General features: G+C 40.2%; 1 protein-coding gene across 1 annotated transcript in view; it reads left to right on the forward strand.

Annotated features, from left to right (window-relative positions):
* Positions 1-22,645, forward strand: part of CDYL2 (chromodomain Y like 2) — a 60,897-nt gene that overhangs the window by 15,593 nt on the left and 22,659 nt on the right. The window contains exon 2 of the mRNA XM_036390427.2: positions 16,449-17,043. Within this exon, the coding sequence (XP_036246320.1) occupies positions 16,449-17,043 (595 nt within the window). The remainder of the gene's footprint in view (positions 1-16,448; positions 17,044-22,645) is intronic.

Below are 22,645 nucleotides of genomic sequence, written 5' to 3' on the forward strand. Positions count from 1 at the left end.
TGCACTTAGGTAGTATTATGACTCTAAATGAATCCAAATACATATTTAGCACTTAAACTTTTTGCAGCCAAACAAGGCTGTTTTCCTGTTTCCAGCAGGGTACAGATCTGTGCAGATGTAAAGCAGTTTGTGGACAGATGTGGGTAATTATGTAGTTGTTTGCAGTGATCCAGTATAGCACAGTGAAGACTTCTCTTTGGCCATGTGACTGAGCACATGGCTACAGATTGAAGACAATAAGTAATAAACTTTTTTTACCAGAAATAAAACTGGGGCACAGAAGTGAGCACATCTTCCTTGCATTTAATTTTTCCATCTATGTTAATCAAAATTGTGCCATTTTAAGAGGTGCAATGTTTTTCTAAGGAATAAAACTAAGAAAAGAAGTTACTTATATTGATCTGGTGAATGCAGTTATTATAGTTACACACTTCATAAAAGTGCTCTCTCCCAATAATATCCAAAATAACATGAATTTGAACTTTAAACATAAGTGATGATCCCTAACATCTAGGATGAAGTTTCAGAATATGACTCTAAAGCAGCTACAAAAATTTAGACAGAGCCATCACATTAGCTCCCAAATTTTAAAAAATGTAAAGAAACAGAGACCATCTGTTCAGTAAGTTGCAAACCACTTTGCAGGATTTAATGTTTGGAAAATTAAATTAACTAAGAGATATAAAAAGTGCCAGTGGCTGGAAGTTTACCCTTCAAAATCAGAGTTGAGACACACTTTTTAACATTAAGGTTATAGCATTCTATTTATGGGACTTGGATTCACTACCAGCAATGGTGTACTTTCTGTGAATCACTTCAAATTAAGGCATGATGACTTTGGAATAATGTGGTTCAAGTAAATCAGAATTTGGGACCTCATGCAGAACACGGATGAAAAACGTTCCTGTGCAGCCCAGTGGGTGTAATTGTCCCTTTTGGAGTTCAAATCTGTAACTGAGCCTAAAAGTAGTGTCATGACACACAAAGAAGCAAATCTGGGCCTCCTACTGAAAAGAAACATGGGTTCCTCATAACAGAGTGACTCTGGGACTTCTTTGGTGCCCTGGTATGCAAAACTCGTTCTAGATCTGTATTTGAGTTTTAATCTATGTTTCTACGTGTTTTTAGTGTTATCAAGACATCATATCCCCAAAGGTTTATAGCCACAGAATAAACATTTGTCAAAAAAGGAAAACTTCGGTGACATTGAAAAAAATTTGTGATATCATATGTCATTTACTCCAGCAGGTCACTATTATTTTAATAGTTTTGTGTTTTCATTGTAGATTATACTATACACTAAACACCTAAAATGCTAGAAACCTCAAGCTCATATATGCAGAGTCTGTCTCGCCATTATTTTTAGAACATTTGATGAACAGGATATTATTAGCTTTTTATGTTAAACAGTGGTTAAAAATCTATAGTTTGAGGAAAGGCATGGTGACCAACTGTTGGAGAATGAGTTCTGGTGTGTGAATAAACTATAAAGTGCAGATCACTCTAACGGAGCAGAAACTTCCAGTATTTTATGCTGTTTCAAATAACAAGTGATTTTAGACTCTAATTCTTTAGAATGATACACTTTTTCACTGGACACACAGTATATTTAGATTATCACTGGATGCCCTTCATTGAACAATGCCCACAATTACTTACATAATTAGATTTAACGTAGCTGACTTAGGAGTCTGTGACTAGATGGGCACGAGAAAAGGGAAAGAATGATGTCTTGGGGATGGTTTATTATCCCATATCATTTTTGAGGTTTTTGATCTGTTTGTGTCCGGAGTGGCAGCTGTCCCCACCCCAGCTTTGGGCTATCTATCTCCATTTTTGGGAGCCAAGATGGGGTTTCCCAAGGGAGTTGGCGGTGGGGTGGGAGGCAGCCCTTTCATTTCAGCACGTTCTGTTAACTGGATATATGCAGTGGGTATCTCTGACCAGGGTTCCTGCTGTTTCTGTGGGTTTTGCTTCTTTTTGGTTTGTTTCTTTTTTTTGCTTTGGCACCGTCACTGAGCTTGCCAGCTTGGCTTCTCTTGCTGCTCTGCCTTTGGGAAGCCCAGAGCCAGTGTGTGCCCATCAGGACTGGGAACACCCTCATTTAGTGCTGGTGAGCAATCCCAGGGACTCTGGCCCTGCCGTGTTTGGGAGCGGGGCTGCTGCTGCCCAGTCCCTGCCGTGTTGCTCCAGGGTTTGTGCTACACTGGAGCTGTTTGGGAGGTGCCATGGTCCACAAACAGCTTCAGAGCTTCTGCTGCTTCTTGCTTGCTGCCCCAGGTGTGCCTGCCCTGCCATTCCAGCTTGCTGTTCCTGAGGTTTCCTGCCACAGCTCCTTTCACTCTCCAGAGTGAAAGCCCTTCACAAACTCACACGCATGGGTTTGTGAAGGAAGCCCCTTCCCTTCTCCATCCCACGCCATTACCGCGCACAGAGAGGCGGCCGGACCCGCGCCACAGCGCCCCCTGCAGCCGTGGGGGAATCATTGCACCCCTGCCCGCCCGGAGCCAGCAGCGCTCCCGCTGGCTGTGCCCGGAACTGCACACAAAGGGAAAGGGCCTGCAGCCCAGAGAGGCTGTGGTTGGGTTTCTGGGGGGAAAGTTCCACAATTCACTGTTTATTCCATTTTTATGCTTTAAATGAACATTGTTTTTTCACTTTCACCCCGTAGTATCCATTTCTCACATTGACAGAAGAAAAGGGAGCTATTGAAGCCCTTTTCTCCTTAAAAGGAATGCCTATTCCAGGGCATTTTCTCCTGAAATTTGTCTTGAAACCGAGACAAACCAAAATCATAAAATGGAGATTGTGGGGTGAAGAGAACCTGAAAAATATCCTTGTTCCTTAAAGATCTGGGGTTTTAATCATATTTTTTTAAAGACTATTTTTAAAAAAATTGAAGCCAAAAAGATTTTTGTTTGTTGAAGATAAATTGCACTTCTGATTCTTACAAAGAATTGAAGTGACTTATTGATTAACTTGGACAGGACTGTCCATTTTGATACGTATAGTATTTCAAAAAGTTTAAAAAATGAGAAGGTACATCATCAAACAACTGAAAGTAGAAAGATTTCAGATATTCAGATTATCTTGAATAAAAACTTGATATTCTATGGCCATCAGGGAAATTTTTAAACACCTCACAATGCTCATCTGAGTAAGGAATATTTCCAGAAAATCTTGGAGATGTACAGGTGATTCAGACAATTTTTTCTTACTGTCACCTTTGGAAGACTCTTTCCAGCCATTTAGAGAGAAACTGGAGACTATTCCATCCATTTTTCCCCAGCGTCATCTAACCAGTATTTATCCTTACACATGTCATAAAATGTCTGTGATTCCCTCTAGAAGTAATGCAAACTTGCCTTTTAAAACCTGCACTAACTATTTCTGATTGTTGCATTAATGGAATGAGCAAGACAAGAACTGTAAAGGTCCTGGAGCAGAGGGTGCTGCCTCTGCCTGCACTGCACAGTCCATGTGACATTCAGCAGCCAAGGGCAAGGTCTTCTCCAGAATAACACCGAATTTTTGCACAGCAAAACTAACATCTCTGTCTTTGGGGCACACTGGGCAATCATTAGCACTTTTCTGACAGACACTCTGGACTAGATTTTGTGATTAACATATTGTGACCATTTCATTTCAAGAACAAGTCAAACGTTATGGCACGCTACATATTAAAGGAAAGTGCTCACTGCTCCAAGCTCCACCTGTGATGCTGCTAAATAACAGTAATGAGCATTAGTATCCATGTCATAGGATAGGTTTACATGGTGCTTTGTAACTATGAAAATAACATTTCAGAGTGGTAATTGGGGAATCATATACTCTATAGGGAAATCCTCTGATTATCTAAAAACAAACTTGGTTAGTTTAAATCCTTCTTGCATGACCACAAAAGTTTCTTGTTGCCTTGGAATTAAAATCAAAAAAATTAAACATGTGCACATCATCTTGAAATCTTCAAAACACAAAATACTTTCTTATTATCTAGAAGGCAAGATTACTTATTCCACATGCCTTACATTAGTTATTAGCCCTAAAAATATTCCAAAAGTGTGAGGTTTATGTTCCTTCATTGGACTACAGCATATAAGAATATATAATAGATTATAAGCACAATAAAAGCAAAACTTATCCCAGTATTTTTGTATTTCTGCTGAGGTACTAAGAATATAGCACCTCTCCCTTGTGGGTCTTATTGTTTATTTCTGTGATATTCTTTCTATGTATGCCTTTGTACACAATGCTCTTTGGAGAGAAACAACAGTTGAAGTGTGATCAGAAATTCCAAATGTTATTTCAGAGCCATATAATCCTGATATAGTATTTTTCTTGTGAGTTTCTTGCCCCTCCTAAGTTTGCCAGGAACCTTTTGGTCTTATCAGGCCATTATATTGCATATTCTGCCCCCAGACTGTGAGATGAAAGCAGCAAGCATCATACAAAATGCACATATACAGAACAAGTTAATCTTGGGATTTTTCCCCTTTTTTTTTCCCCACTATGCTTCAAAACAGATCTGCTTCACCAAAATTTTTATTTTGTACACTGCTCTACACACTAATTATCTCAATGCACTTTTCCCATATTCCACACCAGGTCTGAAATTACTTCACAGAGTGGGTGTTCTTTTTGGATGAGGCACATAAAAGCAAAGAGAACAGTTGAGATGGTGACATGGACTAGTGAAACACAAACTCTGACCTTGAAGCCCTATCTAAGCATCCTATCCTGCAGAACACTCTATTCCTACTTCAGCACAAACCTCCAGGACAGGTACAGGAAACACAAGTATATTTTGATTAGCATATTTCCTCTTAGCTTTGTGGTAAAGGTTTGGCAACTTATCCCTCTTATCCCTGCCTTTGATTCCATCATGTTGAACAAAGAGCTAATAAACAGCTGTTGCCATGGAGCATGTTATATGTGCACACCCCAGCTTAGCACATTCCTTCTTCTCCTTATACCATGAATACTGAATGTTCATTTAAACACTGAAAAGACATTGAGGAATGACTTCACAATGTATCTCAGTACTAAAAAACATCCATTTAATGACTAGGAAAATTTATGAGCAGCTGACCTAGGTCTTCAAACCCATCTTTTTGTACATCTCAAAGAGTGGATGGCTCTTGCTGTATGACTGAAGGCAAACAAACCCTAATGGTACCAGGTCAAAGAAAGTTAGAAGTTCAAAGCTGGTTGTAGCAAGCTCCCTTCCAGCTGCCTGGTGAATCTAAACTCAGATTAATTGAGTCAATTCACACACACACTTCCACAGATTGCACAGAACTCGATTTTCCAAATGGAGATGCTTTTCTAAGTGAAAAAGAATGAATAAAAAATTAGTAAATTATTAGTAATTATTTTAGCCAAAATGTATTACAGAATCATATAATAATGCAGGTTGGAAGGGACTTTTGGAGATCATCTGATCCACCCCTTTGCTTAAGGCAGCACTGACTTAATTAGGTTGCTCAGGGTCTTGCTCAGTCAAGTTGTGAATATCTCTGAGTGGATATCCCATAGCCTCTCAGGATATCTGTCCTTGTATTTGACCACATGTGTGGTTTGTGCTAGGCATGACAGTGAGGACAGCAGAAGATTCTTACTGACTCATTAGAATCAGATTAATTAGCTGTCCAATTTGTAAGAGTCCTAGAAGTTAAAAGTCCTTTTTGTAGGCTCATAAACCATTTGCAAGTGGGATCTTAGTATTAAAAGTGACTCAGAGGTTTGTTATACTAGAGTGGGAACTTAAGTGTCCATTCATGAAGTACCTGGATAACAGTTTGGGTGTTGGAGCATCAGTGTGCATTGGTCTCTGCACTAACCCTCAATTAATAACAAGCAGACAGCTGCAGCCTTCCCCAGCTCCAGTTTGTGACTGGCATAGTGCCACAGAAGGAACATACACTAACCCAGTCCCAGTGGGACAAATACAGGGAATCAATCTTAGAAAAACCTTCATCTATAAAAATATAATTCTGTAATTGCCCTATTCTACAGAGAGATATGGAACAAAGCCCTTTGCCACACTGCTGCGAATGCATCCAGGAGCAGCTGAGATATTCACACAGCCGCCAAGTTAGGAATCTGACTAACAAATACATGGAAAATTTCCTCAGTAATATATTCACTGCTTACATATTCAATAGTGCTTCGAGCATAGACATTTCTAAATGGTTCCTCAGCTTCATCATAGTTCCAGTCTTACCCTGGCTCTTGATGGGTCTGCACCATCTCTGAACAGAAACAGGAGGTAGCTGCAGGATGGAGATGTGCACATGCCTCCACAGGAGCCCTTGGAGTGATGTGGCAGGAGTTTGGAGCAGGGTGGCAAGATCTGTACCCTGCCACCTGAGAACCCCCAGGGCTGTTCCTTAGGACCTCCCTGAAAGGAGTAATGGATTCCAATCTAGAGCAACCCCTACTACTGCCTGGCTGGAAGTACTGCCAGCACTTGGCTGAAACCTTATCATCAGGAATCATGATGACCTGAAAGAACTCAGGACTCATCAGTTAACAAGTCCTTGGCTTGAGTGAATTACCAGAGCTGACAGAGGACTCACTGAGATCAAGGAATGGTGTCCATCTGTTGCCAAAGGCAGCTTTAAGAGATGTAGGGCCTGAGGACAGCAGGAGGGTAACCTGTGGCTGTCTCCTGGGCAGCACCATCAGTGGCTGTGATGGCAGCTCCTGGGGACTCTGCATTGCCAGAGGAGCTTCAGGGCAGCCTGTGGCCAGAGCGTGCCCTGCAGTGTGCTGTGCTCAGCCTGACTCACTGCAGACACTGGGACAAGCCCACATGTGTCAGTGCCTTTCACCCACCCTGGAAGCAAACAGCCTCCTCAGAGCCCAGCTGACTGCTCCAAAGCACACTTGGTTAAATCAGTGGATATGCTTTCATACCCCGTGTCTCTGTGTTTAGAGCACTGGCCCCATATTTTAAATGCAGATGATTTTTCATTAGCTGCACTCTCAGATGATTTAAGATGCATCTGTCTGATGAACATTGACAGCTTTCATAACTGCTTTTGCTGCTGTCCATAAGATAGTTTGTTCCTTCCAAGCACCAGTAGGAAGTTGGTTTTACACTGGGCAGAATTCAAATCTCAAACACAAATTAAATATGCAGTGAAAACCAATGCAGTAATTGAGGCCAAAACTTGGCCTACTGACCCTGCTCATCTGAATGCTATTTCTATGGGGATAATGATATATTATTCTTCCTTTTTGACAATTACTTCTTCACAGATAATTTTTGAAATTTTCTGTGCCATTTTTCTGTGATGTTGCTCTGGTATCCTGGATACTTAGTTGTAATATTCTGTGCTCCTGTCACGCCATTATAGTTGCCTAAAGCATGTTTCTTTATTCCTTTTTCTGCTCTACCTTTCTTTTTGGCTCTTTCCTGTATTCTGCCACCACATTAACTTCATTTGTGTAACCACAAAAATGAAGAATTCTACTGAATTCTGAAAGAAACCTTTGTGTTTCGTGAGTTTTCTTCCCTTATTATCCCGCTACTTTCCAAACTGCTACTTCAGCTTTTCACTCAAAGGATCACCCCTCGGCCTTCTGTATTGTACAAAGTCATCTATTTTTAGCCCTTTCCCTTTAAAACCTTTCCCTGCATGGTATTATTCACAAATTTGACTGTTACTTCTTTTGCTATATGGATGTTCCAAACCAACTGCCCCTTATTCTAGTCTGGATAGAAAGTATGAAGTGGATAAATGATTTATCCTTCTCATATCACCTTATCCCTGTCCAGTCACTCATATAGCATGGACAAGGTTCTGCATTTTCTTCTCCCTTCTGTGTCAGTGATGGGGAGAGATTACTGTCCTCCATTCACATTCAGACCCGGGGATTATTTTTGATTTGCTCTGTCAGGTATGTATTACTGTTGTCCTACTTCTGGCCAGGACAGGGTTAATTTTTTGTGGTAGCCAGAAGGGGCATGGCCAGGACCTTGATGTTTTTCTATACTCCCTCACATAATTGCCAGGGACAGGGAAAGGGACTCTTCCAGGGAGAGGGGGTTTCTTCCAGTCAAGAAAATGTGGTAGAGGGAGCTGTCTGATATTGTTTACTTACAGGGAGTTCTTCTGTGTGAATTATTTATTTTCTTACACCTCTTGTTGCTGTTACTGTTAATTTTTATCTCACTGCTGTTTCCAGTAAATTGTTCGTATCTCAACCCATGGTCTTTGCCTTTTGTGTCTCCAGTTGGAGGGGAAGGGAGAACAGAGGGTGGTTTTAAAGGGAGTACTAAATTGGAGAATATAATTTCTAAGCCATGACAATAATTTAAATATAGTTATATCTCCCTGTGTGCCAGAGCTACAAAATGCATACTGCCACTGGAGATTCTTTACACAAAAACTGCTGTTTCATATCCTAGATCTAGAGTAACTACATCTCATTGTCCATTTGTCTTGTTTTGCAACCCAGAGCCTTCATTTTTACCAAACTTTCATTTCAGTCCTTGAAAATCTCTGCAAAACTCTTGCATTACCCTGCCTTAGATATCCCTGTACAATCCACTTTGAGCCCTTTGATACAGGACTGACCAGTGTCCCCTTGCAGGCCCCTCTTGTCCCTCATGTCCTCTTTGCCATGTCACCTATGCAGAGCCAGCAAGGCTCCCTGTTCACTTGGTAAATCCTCTCTGAACCTCTGAAATCCCAAATCCTCAACACCTATAGATGCATTTAGTGACACAGGGCTCCCTCAAAACCAAGGCTTTCACATCTCTGTGCTCAAATTTACCACTTTGCTGTAAAAGGGCTAAGAAAATATTTTTCTACCTACCCCACAAGAACATGTGGTTTGTTTTATGACAGTCGTACCAGTAGCATTTGCAAAGCAATGACTCACTGAGTGGCAGTACAGCAAATAGTTCAAATATTTGTTTATGCTGCATTATAGCTAAACCTTTGTGTTTTTTTAATGTGGAATCTTCACTTCTGACTAAGCTTTGGAATGGATGTAAAAGTGTTGAACTGAAGTCCTGGCCTTGAGCTGAATCTGAATGAAGCCCATATGGTGAAGAAAAATACTGTGTAAACTGTACAAAAAACCAAAAAAAGCCATAACTGAACAAGGTAGAGAAGAAAAAACTGCCAGTGAACATAAAAGAAAACAGAATTAATCTTTTTCTAATGATTTCAGGTAAAATTTTCATGTAAATTGATAATTGCTTCCTGCATTTCTGGAATTGCTTTAATGTTGAAGAGCACCTTTAGTGATAGTCATATTTTTATTTTTTAAGTATTACTTAACACATTTCAAAATCTGTTCAGAAACATGAGTATTTTTAACAAATTCCAAGCAGTTCTACTGAGAGAACAGGGATCTGTTCATATAAACACTGGTTTGCTTAGAAGTCTCTTCAAGTCATGCTCCTGTTCCTATAAGCTTGTTTTAAAATAAAAAACTAAAATCTTCATGGTTTAAATCCCAGGGATTCCTACTTAGATTTTGCTTGCATGTAAGTAAATAGGGAATAACTGTGCTGACTTGTAGTAGTTAAAGGAAGTATAGGCAGAATCAAACCATACTATATTGTGCTGAGCCTCTCTTTGCTGATAAATGCACACATTTCCCACACACGCACACTCTCAGATAGTAGAAAACTGGAGATTCCCATTAAATTTGGCAGAAATGAGTTGTGCCAGCAAGTTTGTTGTGGGTGTGTTGAGAACTGACCACTTTTTAGCATAAAGAACACCAGAAATTTGGAATGTCCTGCTTCTTGCTTTCTTTTCAACTATTACCAATGAAATACAGTAGCAAACTGATTTATTGTACAAAAGACAGCGGAGATTTGATAAATAAAATGTGTCACTGTGCCTTAAAATAAACAGAAACCCCTGTGTTTTTTGGATTTCTGAAATGTGGTATGTGATGATAATGCCTGTAAGTCAAAAGGATTTAAATCTTTTATGGAGGAAGAGATCCAGAGAGGTCTCCTCCATATTGCATGACAGTTTTTGATGACATGGATGCACTCTTGGATTGCAAAGGAAAAACTCCTGTTCTTCCTCTATATAAAGAATATTCTCAAGATTATCTTAAGCTGCTGATATAAAAGATCGTGATTTTTTTCATGCACTTCTTTTGCAACTTTGAAAACACACTTGCTTTCCAAATGAAAGCCTAAAACATTTTAACAAAATCAATGCATTTAGGAAGGAACAGCTCTTTGCTGTGCACCCTCTGAGAAATAAGCCTGGACAGAAACATGTTCTGTATCACAAACATGTCCATTTTGAAAGGGTTTGTATGATGCAATTGCCTACAATGACAGGGACTACACCAGTTGACCAAAAAGTCTCTTTCTGATCCCTATGTCATCTGTCAAGTTTCCTGTTCTAGGGGACAGTATCAGTTTGTACAAAAACACCTTCCCTCCAGTGCAAGACTCTTGTGTATATTCTTATTCCTATTTGCTCCAAAACCCACGCTGATGTGGCACTTCCCCCACAGGTATAGCTTATACACTTCAATATCCTAAGAAAAGAAAGTGACATAGATTACATCCTTAAATTTATAGTGGGAGATGGAAATGGCTTTAACAGACTGAGATATTTGAGCACTCTTAAGTTCCGACCAGGAAAAATCTTTTGGAAAGAAAACATGAGAGGACAGGGCTGTGAAAATGGGTCCTGTTGATAGAGTGAGCAGCAGGGACAGATGGGACCAGGGAGAACCAGGGCCCCAGTGTGGGAATGGAGATGCAGCACTAGGACAGGTTTGAAGAGAGTCAGAAAAGAACAACAGAGACCAGACCAGAAGTCCAGTTTCAGTGAGACTGAATTTCACAGAAAGATGAGACTTCCCAGAAGCTGGTATAAGGTCACTGAAGATATGAGTGTTCTTGGAAGTGTAGTTGGTTCAGGCCCTCAGATGGGATCTCCACCGCTAATGAAGGGAAACTCCCTCTGCCAGGAGGCCCCTTAGACAAATGTTGCTCAGGGAAGGTAACTTACAAAGTGTGCTTCTGCAGCAAAGTGTTGGGTCCAGAAAAGAGGAATGTGAGAACACCACACCGAGCAGTAACTTCTAATGGCTGCACCACTGCTGCAAATACAACTGATGGCACTGCACTCCTGGTTTTCCATCTAAACCCCAACCATGGAATCTCACAGCAGGACACCTCTGCAGTGTTACTGTCTCTCAGGAGGGGAGCACCAAAGGTGCAGGACAGGGAGCAGCAGGAGATCTCACAGCATTTATTTGTTCTGTTGTGGGTCTTCCCATGTCTGTGTTGAAGGACACATACCCAGTGCAGTGGTTTCCATACCAGGGGTTTCCATATCAGGCTGATAGGCTTTTCCAAGTGAAAATGCACAAGTTCCAGGAGTTCCTTACTAAGTTTTAAGATCTCTTCTGATTCTAAGGAAATTGGAAAACAGAAAATAAAAACCCCACGTGCTTAAAAAGAAACAAAAAAAAGGAACTGAATGAAAAGCAGTGTCTTTGGAGAATAATGGGGTGTTCACTGGTTTTCTTGGGAAGATGTCACTTCATGTTTTGCCTAAGAGTAATTCAATGAAGAATGGCTTCCCTTTTGTTTTTAAGACCATCTAGTCCTTTCACTTTCATTGTGACCTTCCAGGTAACAACACAAATTTAGAACTGAGGGGGTTTCATAGCTGGACCTACTCCATGGGTCAGATTCCAAAGAGAGTCCCAGCAGCCATTCCAGTGTTATTTTTCTAACATGAATACTGGATGCTTCAGAAGATATGTTGCCATATTTTTTGTACATCTGGAACAAATGCTCCAATTACCAGATTTTGTGAAATCAAATACAAATACAAGAAAAACAAAAACAAGTTACAAAGACAAGAAGGCAAAAGATTTACTGCTAATGAGACAGAGTATTTCCCAAAGCAAAGGTAACAAAAAGGGGGAAGTTAGGGCAACAGTGAATTTTTAAAAGACAAACATGTTGAATCAGATGGCCTTTATCTCTCTCAGAAATCTTACTGCCTTTCCTTCTTTGGCATTTTCTTCAAACACCCTTCCAACACCCTCAGGCACAACATGGGACAAAGACCTCCAGTGCAAAAAAAAAACCACATAAACCAGTACAAGTCCTGTAATCATAGTAATGAAAGGCAGTTTTTCTAGTGTCTGTCATGCAGTTGCTCTGATGCTCTGAAGAGTTCACTAACAGAGACCATCTGAACACCAGTGATTACAGTTTCAGTTGCTTACATGGATGTGCATGTTACGAAGAGGAGATGATAAATGTATTTATTTTGGAAATCTCTAAGTAGATATGCAACCTTCCAAATGTTTCTAGAAGTTACTGATCTCCCAGAAGGTGTCTTCTGGGAGCACAAGGATTTTTATTTGTGCTCTTTAGAGCTGTGAACTGAGATGAGTATGCTGGGCTTTGACTTTATAGTTACAGCTGTAGAAATAATTCCATAGGAATTATCCTTTTTTAACTTAGCCTAGATCTAATATTTTTTATAAGCAAACAATAACTTTGTGTGGATAAATTATTTTGATCCAGAATTTTCTGTGAAGGAAGGGTGGTGGGGTTGTTGTACTCTGCATATATAAGGAAAACACTAAAGTTTATGAAGCTCTAGATATTTGTACTTTAATCCACTAATGTATTATTTTATTTCACATGAAGCATAGAACGCAGATATATTTTAAAGGCTTTTTATTTATGACTTTCATCCTAATTTGTGCAGCTGTGTATAGAGCTAGGTTTAAGGCTACTTGGAAGCTAAAAAGTGTGTTGCAAATGCATTTGCACAGATGCCATGTTCTTATTCTATTTGTTCTCTTTAAAAGTATTTATATGGTAACATATCAGAACCTCAGTTCATCCAGAATTGGCCAGCAGGGGCAGGGAGAGAGAAAGAATCCAGGGAAGTGATGATACATGACATTTCAGCAATCTTTTAAGTGTGGTACCTCTACAAGGTTTGTTTGTAGTCATTGCACTTTTATTAAATTTAACTCCTTAGTTTTCCAAAGCAAATATAGTGAAATCATGGATTTGGCAACTGTAACTACCACGGTCACTTTTGGGAACATGTTACTCAGTTCTGATTAAAGATGGAACTGAGGGGGAAATGGAAAATCAGACACCGAAGCCCTAGATGTTTGCTGCATATTCTCAGAAACATGTATTGCTTATTCTAGGGGAGGATTTAAAGTATTATTTCTATTAATCATTAGCTGTCACAGAATTATTTCTCATGAAGAAAACTGATATGATTTGTGCAACCTTAAGTAAATACAATAAGATTATTATTTCACATAGTACCTGTTAAAACAAATACACATCATTAAAAAAACAGAGTAGTGCTGTTTGTTGTTACTGTGCACTGTGGATAGAAGGAAAATGAGACAGACAGTAGCAGGTGTGGCTAAAACCCTGATATTTATGCCTCCACTGAAGCACTTCCCAGTGGCACCTAAAGGGGATAAATATTACTGAGGAACTTAAAGCCCTGTGGTAGAAAAGGGACCATGTTGAGAGGTCAAATATATTTGATGCTACCCTCAGATGCATTCAGTGAACAATGAGGCAGTAATGAGGACAGGAAAATATCTACTCAGACTTTTTATGCATCATTAGTCAAGCCACTGGGTATTATGGTTGAACTAAAAAAATCAAGGAAAACAAACTAATTTTGGATTATACCACATTTTTTTCATTTTCTCTTCAACAAAACAATAAACTGAAAAGAGGGTTGACCAGAAACAAAACATTTTGTCTTCATTTTATTTAGTCTTCATTTTAGTTAGTTAAATTTGAACATTGATAGTTTTGTTCTGAAAATGTTGTCTTACCCAAATATATTTGCTTTCTGAATATTTTTTTCAGAAACTATTTATTAAATTTGACCCAATTTCATGACTCCTTTTATTCTCCCTTCATGATGTGTTTAAGTGGTTAATCACATCCTCCATTGCCATTATTTTATTTTCCAGGAACAAAGACTACTCATATTTTCTCCTTTTATCCTCCTAATTGAAATGCAGGATGCCTCATCACCAAAATACTTGAGTGTGTTCCATATTAAACAACACCCTCCACAAAACCTCTTCACATAGAGCAACAATGTGAAAATAAGAAATCTGTGTAGTTAAAGATATGTCCCCAAGTGAAAAAAGGTGAGGGTGGAGAGATGGTTTCTTATGTGATCCCAAAAAAGGTATTTGTCCATCCTTTCTGAGGTTCTGCCCTCAGTGAGCAAGTTGAGGAACAATGCTGGTGCAATCCCAAAACAAAAACAACTCTCAAGCAGCACCAAAGTGACACAGAGTTTGTGTTCCAAGTGCAAAGTCCTGAATTAAAAGGGAGGGGAATGCATGTACATTGTTTATCTGGTACAGACAGAAAAGCAGGAACCCACACTCTCCAGTACTGATAGCTGTGGTCTACCAAGTTTAGCAGCAATTTCATTTTTTCCCCAGGACACACATGCATGTGTTTTGCTCCTTGCTTTAGGAAGCTGCAGTAATTAAGGTAACAAATCCACAGGCAGCCCACACAGAGTTCCGTGGTTCAATGTACAGTTTTTCTGGCTAGTCCCTGATAGGAAGATGAAAATATTTGAAAGCCAAGGCTAATTTGGACAGCTGCTCTCTATAAAGTCAACAAGATCATAATAAGACTACTATTAGTTTGACAATTGAAAGCCACACATCCCACATGAGGAAAAAAAAACGCCAGTTCATTCATTTTGTGAAGCCTTTTCCCTCTTTTTAGACAAATGATCTCAAACTTGCCCAGCCTGAGCTTCAGTTAATTGTTTTGCCTCTCTGAGCAATCCTGAAGGGGACTGTGCTAAATTCAGAGTAAAGAGGATGCCTTGCTTTGCTTCTGAGTGGTTCTGTGTAGATCTCTGATAAGCCAGAGCACAGGAAGGAGCTGTTTGAGATGCTGCAGTGGGAGCCCTGGAGATGGAGGAAGGTGTCCACTATGACTCAGAGACAGATATCTCAGCACAGTTCCCATATAAATGAACTGAGATAGAACTATAATGTTTAGTTGCTAATTACATTTAGACTCCTTTGGGGAACCCACCAAGATTTCTATGAATGTACAGTTCCAGGCAGTGAACAGACAGAATTAATCCATTGGTTTGCTCTAACAAGGGACCTAAAATGAACAATTACTTACACTGCTGTGATTGCCCTTCTTCAAGGTTAAATTCTCCTTACAGTTTCCACTGTTGTTCTTCACATGAGATGATTTTTCTTTGAGGAGCAGTGAAAGCTGTTACGTGATCTATCCACTTATTTATTCTTCTAAATAAACAATACTGCTTTGGGTTAATGATAATGATTTTTTTTTCATCAGTGGCATCTTTATCCTTCATAAACCACATATTAAAAACAAAAAACAAAATTAAACAATGAAAAAAGAAAACCTGGGAGAGTCTTCGAAATTTTCCTTAGCATAACTGATCTTACAGCATTGACTTTTCATAGCAGATACATGTAACAAAAACTGTTCTATAAACCCTCCCTACCTTCTCCACATTACCAAGTACTATTCCAATATTTAATTCCTACTGCCATTATAACATTTTTCCCAGTGACTTGATCTGAATTTCACTTGGTGCAGTTTAATCCCAATTTGCTGCCACTGTGTGGTGTGTTTGGATTTTTCTCTGCATCCTCCTACTTGAGGCTTGACCAGCATCCAGGTTCCACAGTATAATGATGCTGTTAATTCACATTTAGGGTGCATTCCCAATACAGTCCACTAACCCTTGGTGTAGAAATGGTCCTTACAATGACATTCTCCATTCTCCAGCACAGGCTGATGAAATTCATTCCTTCAATGTGAGAATCCTGACTTAATGCCCTTTGTTTGCTTTTTTTTTTTAATTGGTGCATTCAAAAATTTTGTGTATTTACTCAAATATTGAATTCCTAAAACTACAAATTTGTGTGAGTTGGAAGCAGCAAAGTGAATGCACACTACTGCAAACAAGAACTTTGATGTAAAATACTGCAATTTGTTGTCATCAGTTCTCTGTTCAAGGTAGTTTCAAGACACAAAGAAGACTGGGGAAGCTTATAGGGGCAAAATACATGTGTGGATTCAGGAGAATGATCAGTAACAAACAAAGCAGCAAAAACCACTTTAGTTGGCTCTTTGAAACAAGAGGTAGCTGAGGAATGTAAAGCAAGAGTCTCATTTTGCAACCAGATTTTCAAAGGAATTGTGCTTTCATTAATGATCTCAGACTCTCTCTTGTTTCTTCACATTGGAGCAAGTGCCCAGATCAGATTTGAGGATGTGTTCATGTCTCTTTTAAATGTTTTCAGAAGGGGCAGTGGCCTTGCTGTCAAAATACCACTGGGGCTCTCTGTTTCACTCCTTTACTGCCAGGTTTGTTGGTGGGCATTCTTTCTAACACAGTTTTGGTTTTTCCTTTTAGGTAGAGAGGATTGTAGACAAAAGGAAGAACAAGAAGGGCAAATGGGAATATCTGATTAGGTGGAAAGGCTATGGGAGCAATGAAGACACCTGGGAACCTGAACACCACCTACTGCATTGTGAAGAATTTATTGATGAGTTCAACAGACTGCACGTTAGCAGAGAGAAGCGATCCAGGCACGGCAAACAGGCCAGCGTTCCCAAACTGCTGCGGGAAAGCCGAGGCTCGTCTGTTGAGAAAATATCACATAGACCTTCTGAATCTGGGAAGTCTAAAGGATCAACACACAAAAGGAAGAGAATTAATCCATCTCATCAAAAACAGAAACGAGGATATGCAGCAAAGCCAGGATCTGCAAATGACAGGGCTGCTAAAACTGTGACTTACCGAACTACTCCCAGCGGTTTACAGATTATGCCACTGAAAAAGCCACATAATGGTCTGCAGAATGGAGATGGCAGCCATGAGAAAGATTCTAGACATTTTGGGAATGGCTCACAGCAGCAAAATGTGGATTTAAATGATCACGAAGGAGAAGAAAACTTGTCCAGCGTGTTGGAAGTCAGTAACAATTCCCCTGTGGTGAATGGAATTGGTATGTGATTTACAGAACTCCTCTGTGCGGGAGGGGGTGTTAATTGCGGCAACTGCAAGTAGGGCCCACTCGTGGAAAAACTGTTGTCACACAAGTGCTATGGTGAGAAGCACACAAACAAGTTCCACACTTTCCCTACATATTACACACTTTTTTTATCAGTTGGCTTCTCTCTTTCCCGTTCCCACGGAGTGATGGTGAAGCAGTGTGGGCTCTCTCACGAGATTTGCAGTGTAAATCCCCATGGGAAGAAGTGAGGACAGGGCATGGAGTAGGAATGACAACTGAAATGTGTATAGTGCTGCAGCTTTGGGTTTGTGTATCACCATGCAACAAATCACTACTGTTGGGTGTGCTCAAACCCAGTGGCCTAGAGAAACCAGAATTATTTTAGAATTAATACCACTCTTGCTAAAGTGCCCTGGTAAGTGTGGCTGAATAAGATTCAAGTTCTCAGTATCGATGCTTGTCATAATCAGGAACACTCAGAACAGCCAGGTCCTTGTCTCTGACAGTAACTGGACACATCACAAGTCTTAAGACAGACTTTAGAGGAAGTTACAAACAGTCTTGACGTGAGCAAGAAGATATAGAGACATTTCTCTCTAATCATCTTAGTTACTGACTGGCTTATTTCTCAAAGAATAAGGTTTATATTCTCTATAAAAACTATTCAACTTAATGGAAATTAAATAGCTTCTCGTTATCTATATGTGTCCAATCTTTTTGGTTTGTTTGTTTTTAATCCTACCAAATTTACAGCCTCAATGGTCTTTTGTGACAGTTATTTTTAGGAGCTAACAGTAAGATGCACATTCTATTTGATCAAGTTTTGGGATTTGGGGTTTTGTTGGCAGGGAGTTGACCTTTACTTTCACTGAGTAGCCTCTTGTCCCTCTATGCAGGGATGAGGTGGAGGATGCCCTGTCAGTCAGTAGGCAGCTCCAGCCCTTTCAGCCTTCCTACCACCTGGAAGGCTTTGCTGATTTCTGAGAGTTTTGAGTATCTTCTTGTGCCATTGGTGTGGGGGGTGGTTTTAATACCTTTTAAAAACAGCAGGAGCTGTTCCAAATGATTTCCCACTGCTTACTGATAGAGTGATGATAGAACCTTTGGAGAATTATTTTTTCTGCTCTTACACACTGCATAAAGGTTTTCATTGAGTGATCCACAGTTGCTCTTGGGCTTTTTTTCTTTCCCTGTTACAGTTAATTTAGAACACAGCTTTATGTATGATCCCTTTCACTATGCATTTAATCTGCTTTACTGTTGCCAATTCACCTTTTTATTTTGATTCAGTGAAGCTCTTCAAAATCTTTCCTAGTTTTCACTCTACTTATTTTGTATTGCCTTCAAGTTTTCCTCTCATATTTCTCTTCCCAGCTCATTAATACATACATTAAATAAACTAATCCTCCTGCAGGTCCTTGGGACAGCCAGCTTGACATGATGAAAAGTAACCATTTGTTCCAATTATTTATTTTTATTAGCTACTTTCTATAGCCCATGATAGTACTCATTTCCTTAACAGCTTCTGGTGAATTGCCCTGCCAAAAACTTTTCAGAAGTCAACACAAATCATATCACCCTGCTTTCCATTTTCCACCCTACTGGCAACCTGGCAAATGCTCCTTGATTTGGGCAGGAGAACTGACCTTGCCCAGTCTTACTGGCTGTATGTGACAGCTACTGGAATCTTTCAAACCAGGCATCAAATATGCTACTAAAACTCCCAAACCAGCAAAATGCATGGTCAGATTTAGATGCATAAGTACTCCTGATGATACCAATGAAATTTGAAGTTAAATCACTTTAAAAGTGTATTTTGTCTTTTGCATTTTGAGGAGTTTGAGCTCATGTAAGAATGCTTAAAAGTTACCTGCTTCTTTAGGACAATTTGCATATCTAATTACAGATGTGTATAAAGTTTTGGTGTTTTTTTTTTACTGTTTCTAATTAAGTTTTTCTAATATTTTATTTTATGTTATTAGTGGAGAAGTTCTGATACAAAATGTATCTTTGAAATGCATTAATTCCCATATTTTAGAATTTTTTGTTTAATGAAGAACTGAAGGGTCACAAAGAACTGTAAGGTCAAATGAGCCTCTCCTTTGTCCCCACAAGAGCTAAGGAGTGGCCTCCATCACCCCTGATTGAATAATCTCTGGCAGAGAGCTCTGCTTCAGTGGAAAGCTGCTTTGCCTGAGCAGCCAGGTGTTCTCTCCTGGCCCAAGAGCTGATCTCTTCAGCTCCTTTCAAACAGCTCTTTATGACAGCTTTTGTGTTCTCCAAATCCGTCACTTGGGTTCTGTATTTTCTTCCCCTTGCATTCTGTAGGCAAAGGGAAGAGATCTTTAAATCTCTGCCTGGTTCTTTTCTGAAAAGCCCAAACTCAGCAGCTCTGCCAAGGTCAGAAATCCCTCGAGTCCTGCTGTGTGATACCCAGCACATGCAGAGTGGAGAAGACTACAAGAGGAGAGATGAGACTGCCTGAGTAATAGCAGACAGAAATTGGTGAAGAAGGGTCAAAATCAAATCACTAGGTTTTTTCCTTAATATTGCCCTGCAAGCTTGAGAGGAGCCACATTTCCTGATACAGGGGCCTGAAACATCAAGTGGAAGTAATTTGCACTACTCTTCACCAAGTCCAACAGTTTCCTGAACTCCCTCAGTATTGACACACAGAGGATCCCAGTGTGATCCTGCCCTGTGTCCCATTATTATCACAGAAATCCACACTAAAACCAGGCTGAAATTTTACAAATTACAAATGAAGAAAGTTTCAGAGAAAAATGCCCAATTTGATGAATAACTGAAATTTTGTTCCAAACATCTTGGGTTTCAAAACTTTCTCCAAATCTGAGCCAAGGTCCTAAGGCTGTGTCCCTAGGGAGCAGGAGCAGTGTGGCAGTCTGCTTGGCAGGACTCCCACGTTTAGCTTGGAGGCAGCCAGCTATGCCAGAGGTTTCAGGCAGTCTGCCACTGAGTCTGGAAGTTGAAAGCCTGGCATGCTCCATCAGTGCTTGCAGGGCTCCCAGGCACTAGATGTGCAACAAAGAGGGAGCCTGGAGGACCTGGTTTGGCTCCCAGAAGCTGTGGCTCCTGGGCAGCCCCGTTCAGAATCTGAGGGAGCAGACATTTGTGTCAGCTTTCAGATTGCCTGTATGGAACCCAAATGAATGTCAGATTCATTTCTCTAAGCTAAGTGTAAGACTGCACAGAAATTATGTGTAGAAATTTAAGGTTTGTCATGAGATGAAGCCTGGATTTGGAAAAGTCAAAAATTCCCTACAATTTGCGAACCTGGCTGTAGGCCCAGCTCTGCTACCAGTGTGGGCCTATGCTTGAAGGTCTCCAAACCCCACCAACCTCAACCAGTATTGTTTCATATTATAATAATCTTTAACCACCAATGCATTGAACCAAGCAATATACACAGTAATATTTAAATTAGAAGTAATCAAATAATGGCTATTTTGTTTGTCTGTCCATGGCAGTTCTGTTCAAACAAATAACAGCTATTTGAAACCCAGATTTGATGACTCCTTAAATGAATTTCCACCAGTCTCTTGGTTTTGTGTATAAATCCACTTGGGTACAAGTGTTTCTTCTCCTGCCTCTAGACAAACTCCCATCAGGAAGGTCTTTACCCCAGAAGGATGAGTGTGTACCCTCAGGTGTGTGCACAAAATGTCCCAGTGAAGGCCTGGGACCTTGTGGAAGAAAGGACAGATCTTTAATACCAAAAACTGTCTTCTACACATCCTGCCATCGGGAGAGCAGGATCATCTCTACTGACAGTTATTTAAGGGTCTGCAAATTGGAAAATATTGAAAAATTCTGTGAACAGCTTCCATTGATGCTCCCAGGAGCTAACAATACTGGTCTTTCTGATGATATTTGTTGTCTTCTGTTACTACATTTCTGTTTCTCTCCAGATATTGTAATTGAGAGTTATTGTTTTGTCAAGTTTCTTGACAGCATCAAAAAACATCCCCTCTTAATTTTATCTTTCCTTTTTCTACATCTCTCTTTCTGTGTACCATCTGCTGAAGAATTTCTGCCTGTCACATATCACTAACCACTGTTTTTCTCCACTACAAAAATCTTTGTAGTCTCATGGTGCCCTTGATTTAAAGACTCTCTGTGACTTAGTCACTGCTGCCTCTTGGTTTTTTAGCTTATTCTGTTCTATTTCTTCTGAAAGAATACTGGCAGTAAAAGACAAGCAAACATGCTTGCTCTCCTAGTTTGGATAAAAACCCATTGCTTTTAGATATCTTACAGATGCTCCCTTAGCTGGAGAAGTCTGAAATTATTAGTAAATTATCAACAGAACAGAGCTTTTAAGTATGTACAGCATTAACCATTACCCACAAGAAAGACAGAAAAGAGGCAGTTAAAGGCTATTGGGAAGACTGAGGAATGCCAAGCTGCTTTCTCAGGGAGAGTGAGGGAGCATGGCTTATTTCACCTAGAAAAATTAAAGCCTCAGCTCCATCATCCTTTCCATCCAGCATAAATGCACACTGCTAATAAAAGCAGCAGTCCAGCTCTCCTTCCCATGACACCCTGATTGTTATTCCCATCCCTCCCTCTGTACCAGTTTTAATACTTCTGAGGCTGCAAGGTGAACTGCATCTGTTTGAAAATTAACCAGTTTTGCAGGCTGAGTTTTCAGCCAGAGCAGATCACCAGGCCAACTCATGGTGTGGCTGCTCTTACCAGTACTGGGGTTGCTGTGGAGGGTGGTGGCACAGGGACTGCACCATTAAACTGGCTCTGATGAAACACTCAGAAAATATGTATCTGAAAATAACAGGAGCTTGAGGTGTCCTCCAGCAGTGGGCAGAAGCAGTGAAGGAGATGTGGAGCTCCCCCAAAGCACTGAGGGTCAGTGCAATCTTTCCTCACTTTCCTCTCCCTCTTTCTCTGCCTCAGCCTTTTAGAATATAAATTTCTATTGTGTTTTCTGCAATGCCTGGTAGAATGGAACCCCAGTGTCAGACCCTCTGGCAGTGGTGGAGTACTGTAGAAGATGCAGGGATGGGCAGCTAAAATGAAGAGGATTACAGGAATAAAAGAGCCTTGGAGAGGGGGTGGCTGAGGGGGCAGCATGATCAAAGTTTACAAAATCATCAAGGCCACAAATATACTAAATGCAGAACTGCTGCTCCTGAAATCCCTTGATAGCAGAACTAGGGACCACTCACTGAAACTGGTGGAACATCAGATAAAAGCACAGATGAAAGAAAATTCTTCTCTGTGTAGTGGCTACCCAACTTCTCAAACTCATACCACAGGAAGCTGTGGAGACAGACAGCATCAACAGGCTCAGAAGGGGATTAGAGAAATCCATGAAAAGGTCCACAAGCAAACGCTGAAGGAAACAGGAGGGATGAGCCCTCTCATATTTCTGTACAACACTTAGGGATGATACTATGGGAAAGGACTGCAGAAAGCAACCAAGCTTGCATTTTCTCCTTAAATAGCATCCTTTACTGCCCTCTTTTACTGCCATTCTTGGAGAAAGATTACTGCATGCAGCAGTGGTCTGGGAACATCTTAGGTTTCCTTAAAAATATTGAAGCTTCTTAGAAAT

Source organism: Molothrus ater, chromosome 12, assembly GCF_012460135.2.
Source record: "Molothrus ater isolate BHLD 08-10-18 breed brown headed cowbird chromosome 12, BPBGC_Mater_1.1, whole genome shotgun sequence".
NCBI classification, from domain to species: Eukaryota; Metazoa; Chordata; class Aves; order Passeriformes; family Icteridae; genus Molothrus; species Molothrus ater.